Source organism: Pteropus alecto, unplaced genomic scaffold (assembly GCF_000325575.1).
Source record: "Pteropus alecto unplaced genomic scaffold, ASM32557v1 scaffold12, whole genome shotgun sequence".
Taxonomy (NCBI): Eukaryota; Metazoa; Chordata; class Mammalia; order Chiroptera; family Pteropodidae; genus Pteropus; species Pteropus alecto.
The window spans coordinates 9,205,412-9,212,025 of NW_006432669.1; the positions used below are offsets into that span (position 1 = coordinate 9,205,412).

The 6,614-nt window shown below is 36.8% G+C and overlaps 1 protein-coding gene across 1 annotated transcript in view; it reads right to left on the reverse strand.

Moving 5' to 3' along the window:
• MMP20 (matrix metallopeptidase 20) overlaps positions 1–5,702 on the reverse strand; it is a 37,769-nt gene extending 32,067 nt beyond the window's left edge. Inside the window, exon 1 of the mRNA XM_006907512.1 lies at positions 5,570–5,702. Coding sequence (XP_006907574.1) covers positions 5,570–5,695 — 126 coding nt within the window. The 5' untranslated portion in view covers positions 5,696–5,702. The remainder of the gene's footprint in view (positions 1–5,569) is intronic.
• Between the last annotated feature and the right edge of the window lie 912 nt (positions 5,703–6,614).

Sequence of the window (6,614 nt, forward strand, 5' to 3'; positions counted from 1 at the left end):
TAAAATTTTTCTATATAAATATATTGGCAGCAATCTTAATATCTAATAGAGAATTTGTTAGATATATTATTATATATTCATGTGAATTAATACTAAGCCTCTACTAAGATCACATTTTTAAAAAATATCTAATGTCATGGAATAATGCACTCAATATAATGGCAATATACTGAGAAAAGCAGAGAAAACTTTATACAGATTAGAATCATTTCATAAATAAAATAAACCAAATACATGTGTATTTATATTACATTCATCATATATGTGTATTAATATAATAATGTTAATTTGTATATTAATATTAAAATTAAGATACTAATTGATATATGGATAATATATGTCATATATAGTAAACATGAGTAACAATGGAAGGAAATATGTCTGCATATTAATCTTGTTTACCTCTGGGTTATGGGCAACAATTTATTTTTGATCTTTACCTATATTTTATTTATTTTATATCTTTTCCAAAATTTTCTGCTATGAACATGGACTGTAATTGTTAAGGAAAAAAATAAAAAGGTGTAAGACTTGCTCACTCATTTGGACAAGGTGCTCTGCTTCCTCTTTGTGGTGTCAACCAATCCTTGCTCCCTACCCTGCTTGTGAGAGAATCTTACTTCCCTGGCAATAATTTTTTGTACAAATCTTAATGAGATGAGAACCTAAAGGAGGGAAGAAGGGAGGCAGCATGGAGGGCCAGGTCCCAAAGCCTGGATGAGGCACTCTGAAACAAAAGTGTGGCTGTTTGGTTCCCTGTCCATCTCTTGTTAGGCCATCTTAAATAAGCATTTTACGTTTGTGATCTTTTTTGCAAGATGACGTCTGAGCCATTTTTGTTTGCTCAGGTTGATGTTGTGATAATGTGATGCTTGCAGTAAATCTGAATTATGCTCTTCAGAGGTAAGCTCTGCACAGAAGACCAGATACTCCTTATTTTCTGAGACAGTTTTGATTTCAAATATTTTGTTCCCTTGTTAGGTCATATGTTGCACTCTATATTCTGATTTTGGTTTCACACAATATAGTCATATGAGGGAGGATGCTCATGGTATATTAAGTGGAAAGCAGGTTTACAACTACTATTATAGAATAAGCCATGTTTGTCAACAAAAGTGTGTGCCTGTGGATATACACACACGGAGAGTCATAATCTGGGACTAGGGTGAGGAAGTGGGGGAGTCACCAAAAACTCAGTAATCAAGAAATATAACATTTTAATGCAATATTTAAAGGATTAAAATTAATGCAAAAAATTCACGATGCACAAAATATCAAAATTTTAAATAAAGACAGTGTTCACCTCTCCCTCACCCTAGTTCTGGCTTCAGTCATAGAAAAGTGTTTTGAAGGATACAGACTGAGGAGTTCAAGTGTTTATGTCTTAGTGATGGAACTGAGAATATCTCTTTTTTAGTTATATATGTTTTATAATTTTTCTACTCTGAATATATACAATTTTTACAATAAAACGTTTTCCTTTAAAATCTGCACAAGGTGCTAGATCTATAGCTCACAAGGTTTAAGGCCAGTAATAAGAGATAGGATGAAAACAGTGCCTTTTAATGAGGTAAAAAAAAATTAGAAACTATCCCTGCTTAAAAAAGAGAACAAATATTGGTCACTGCGGTGCTCCCACAGGATGTGGTTCTTATACCAGCAAATGCATGTCACATTGCCCTGATGTCCATCACTTTCTCATAACTCTGGCTTGCTTGGCTGCAATCTCCTTCCCGTTGGGGACCATGACTCCTTCCTGGATATGGGCCTTGTGCCTGACATGTTCCAGGTGCAGAATAGATGTTCAATTAATATTTGAGTTCTTTTTCTTTAGGCCAAATATGAAAGTATGCTTCTATGAGGAATTATCAGATGTTCTGCAGTACTGAGAGCCCAAATCATTCCGGAACTTTCTTGCCAAAATTATTGACAAAATTTTAGCATGCTTTTCAGAGAAAAAATGTTCAATTAATTGTGTTTGTGTTAATACTAACATTTGCCTGCTGTTGTCTCAAACCTGATTGTGGCACTGGGTCAAAGATTCCAGGACTCGCCAGAATTTTTCCATTTGCCCCTCACTCTTCTCTCTCCCCGACTGTTAAAATAACAGGATTTTAGGGTTGGATGTCAGGTGGTCTTCCCTTTACTTCTCTTCCAAAGTTTGATAGAGAACATTTCTTTCTATTTTGGCTAAGTCACAGAAATGAGTTGTGAGAACCGTGTGGTAATCCTAGGTTCTAACAAGTTTAGGGCAATTTCTTTAATTTCTTTTGGTTTCAGTTTTCTCATTTATAAAATGGGGTTGGTATCTGTCTTACTGACCACGGCAATGTGAGAATCCAATGAGGTCTTCACTGTGAAAATGCTTTTAAATGTATTAAAATACTTTAAAATGTATATCCTTTTACTCATTAATTCCACTTCTGGAAATCTATCCTGAAAAAATAACCCTTTAGATTAGGCTGATGTATAAAGACATTCACAGCAATGTTCAAATGAAGATTATGTGTCTAACAAAAGAAATCATTAAATAAATTACAACTCACTCATATTCTGGAATATTTGTAACTTTTTAAAATGATGTTTATGAAAATAGTATAAAAATCAAAATTTTCTATGACATGATAATCAGTACAAAAGGTAGGAACCAAATATAATAATGATTTAAAAATATCTTTATGCACAGAAAGTAAAATGGTAGTAAAAACACCTGAATTTAACAGATCGTATTTGAAAGAGTTTTATTATTTATTTTCTTCATAAGTTAATAATAATGTAATAAAGAAAATTTATATTATTTTTAAGGGCAATTTAATAACTTGTTTTAAATGCTGTATTGTTATTATTAATTTTTAAAAAACAAAGAAACTCATAGAATAGAACTCTAGATTAGGAGACTAAGTAAACATTTTATCATTCCATTATTTTGAAGCTTTTATGTTCATCAGCAAATTAGAATTTAAAGGATATAAGTGGGCATTAAATAGATCAACTAAAAAAAACTGTTCGTCTTTTAGAGTGTAAATTATTGTGTTCGTTGGCTTGGGAAGAAGCATATGGTACATGGAAACATTGCCTGTCTGGTGTTTCCAGGCACAAGAAGCCATTTGTTGTCTCTCAGCGAGTGATCTAGAAAGAAGAGAGCAGTGTGGAAGCCGCTTGTTCTGGCATGGGATCCCAGGCCCCAGATGATCTGCCGGCCTTGCCTGTCTCTGGGACTCAGCCAGTACCCTCTTCCTGTGGTCTCTCAGCTCTTGCCACATTAGCCTGATGCTCACATTCAAGAGCCTTCATCCACAAGCTGCTGTTTGCTGTTTTTCTGCCCAGACTGTTCTGTCTCTGGATCTTTACATGACTGGCTCTTTCATGTAGTTCAGGTTCACCTCGAATGTCATTTCTTTGGAGAAGGCTTTCTGGATTACTGAGGCGAAAATGCTCCCCCACCCTATTGTCCCAGTCATTTTCTATTATCCTAGTTATTTTTCCAATCTCACAGCACTTTTTGAAATAATCTTGGACACTTGTTGACCGACCGCTTGTTTATCTCTTCCCAGGACCTTCCCACCTCCTCTGTCATCCCCAGGTAAGTGCCATAAGAACAGAGACTTGACTTGTTTTGTTCACTGATGTTTATCCAGTACTTAGAACAGACCCTGGCACATAGCACGCAGTAAGCAGTAGATAAATAATTGTTGAATGACTGAACTCAAACTACCTATTTTCATGTCGTTTCATTCGTTGTATTGTAAGGCTGCCAAAGTTGTTATGTGCTTCTATAAACTATAAGGTGGGACATTAATTTTTTTCTAGTCACTGGGACCCACATTAGAGGTCTGCCCAGATCATTCCTGCCTGCTAAAGAGCGATACATATTCCTGCCCAGGGCTGATAACTGGGCCGTGGCAGGCAGGAGAAGGTGCAGTTTGCCAGGTGGCAAGGTGTTGACAAGTTTCCTTGGTCCTCTGTCAAAGGTCTTCCTGAGAATATGTCATAAGGGAGACTGAGAAGAGCTGACTTAAGGGATTAGTAAGGATCCCCAACATTCCAAGGCTACCTAATTCTTTCTAAATACTCATAGCAAGGATGGCTTTTCTCACATCTTTCTGGCCTTATTCCTGCATAGACTGCTCAGGTGTCAGTTAATTTTCTTTCTGTAAAGAGCCAATAGTCAATATTTTCGGTTTTGCCGTACTCTATTACAATACAAAAGCAGTAATAGATGGTATGCAAACGAACAGGCATGGCTGGTATTGCCGATGGCCGTGGTTTGTCTGAACCTGGATTAGAAGGTCGGTCTTCAGCCACCTCAGATCAATTCTGGCTCAGAAGGTCACAGAACTCCATAGTTTTTGAATCAGAATGGCATGAAGCTGGGACAGAAAATTACATCTGGGGAGAAGAAACCCAAAGCTAGATGGCAGCAGTGAAATATAATTTGAAAAGAGACCTCAATGTTCTGAGATATGTTATTTTGAATTTAATTCATCTAAAAGTGGGCTCAAGTCAAAGGAAGTTCAATTCAGCAGGCCTGTATTTGGCATCCAGTGTACTATTTATATGCAGGGCTGATACTGAAAATATTTATTGGTATGGCAGCGGGACTGACCAATTAGAATGGATGAACAGTGTAAACAACTGTAGGGACACGCTGGTGCGGGTATGTAGGAGAGAAAAACAGCTCTGAAGTGCACCTGAGGAAGCAGTACACAGGTGTAGCCTGGCAGGTAGGAAAGCACCTCAGAGGCAGGGCTAATAGTCGCAGATGTGCTGTCATTCTTGAAATAGAAGCCCTCGTGCAAAAACATTTCATCCACACACCTTTCACTAACGTTGGAGGTTCAATCATTAGAGACTCATTTCTTTAGGTTAAAGATTGACACTTACCTAGTAAATGCAAAAAATGCTTAGAAGCAAATATACATTGAATCACTTAGAGTCACACATATTCTTTGCAAAAATTCTAGTATGAATTATTTGTATCAGATCCTTTCCAACAGTCAGTTGGGAGAGATTTTAAAAAGCGAAAAGACAGAAAGTTTAAATAAATAAAGTACGTGGGGAATATACTTTAGAGAGGAAAGACTCTCAGATGAAAAGCAGTTAGGCACCCTGGAAAAACTCGGTTCATTTTAGATTTTGAACAAGATTTTCGTGAGTACAAGAGGTCTGCTAGGAAGTTTAGCACTATATTTACAACCCATCTCTAGTGTGTGAATCTTACACCTCATTTTTTATTTTTCTACCCTTATCTTTCTCCTATATTAGTCCTCAGATACTGCTTTGATCTTTTTGTATTGCATATATTTTTTTGCAAGCCACCTCAACTTCCGTAAAAAGCAAGATACCTAGATAAATAGTTGTTCACTTATTTATTCAGTCATGCGACACGTACACCTAATGTGCGTTAGACATCAGTCTTAGCTGCACAGAAGACAGTATCTATTAGACTTCAAAGGACGTATAAGGTGATTTTAAAACAATAATAGATTTTTCCTTATTTTCTCATTATACCCTTTTGGTTTTTCCAGGGCAGGAGGAGGAAGAGGGAATCTTGCAAAGAGTCACAAACCTGTAAGAGGTGGTAGTTGTTCCTTGAGGTCCTGGGGGTGGCTGCAAATAGGGAGGGGGCTGCAGTGGAAAAGTTCAAAGCCGTGACGAGGAGGAGAGCAAGGCCAGATGCAGGGAGCACCTTCATCTCCTCACGGTAGCTTGGTAATTATATTAGCTTGGGGGACAGCAGACAACGCACGTTTGCACTTCGACCTTCAGTTGCTTTTATAGAGACAAACAGGTCTGGACCCTCAGAGCAAGGATGATTCATGTCTCAAATGGTAATTATACAGCTCATTTTTCTCCCTGATGATGGGGTAACACAATGGTACACAGGAGTCAGGGAAAGCTTCATTCTTTGTGATTTACCAAGTCACAAAAAGAGAAAAACAGTCACTTTTAATGAAGTTTGTCAGCTACTTACACAAACTGGGGTAAACTTGATTAATACGAACCCAACTCAACTGAAACATTTGATTAGTCTCATTTTGGAGGCCTTTTCCCATTCTGATTACAGAAAAGGTAAATGATTAGAATATAATTTAATTTGTCCTCAGTAATTCTGGGATCCCTACACATTCAATCCAATCATCTGTGTCTTCTGTATCCACCTTGATGTTTCCCAGTAACAAATGCTGTTTATAATGATGGTTCTGAGGTATGTAAGATACTGAATCATTGAGAAAACATTACATTATATTGTGCTGACTTAGGGTGGAAAATGAACTGATAACTGTTAGAAAATTAGCACAAGAGATATATTTTAGTTAACCAAGACATTAGAAGGCACTACCCATTCTCTGCTCACTCTAGTTAACTGGGATTATACTCTTTTCCTTGGCTGTGATTAAGATTGATCGTGATCTAGAGATAGCATGGAGAAATGGTGTTTATGGTGGGAAAAGCACTTTGGCATCAGACCGATATTACATTTTTTACTTTATTTTATTTTTTTAAAAGATATTTCCTAGCTGTGTGACTTTGGGCAAGTTATTTAACTTCTCTGAACATCAATTTTTTTTTTAATCTGCAGAAGACTGATAACAACATGCTGTGTAAGCTCC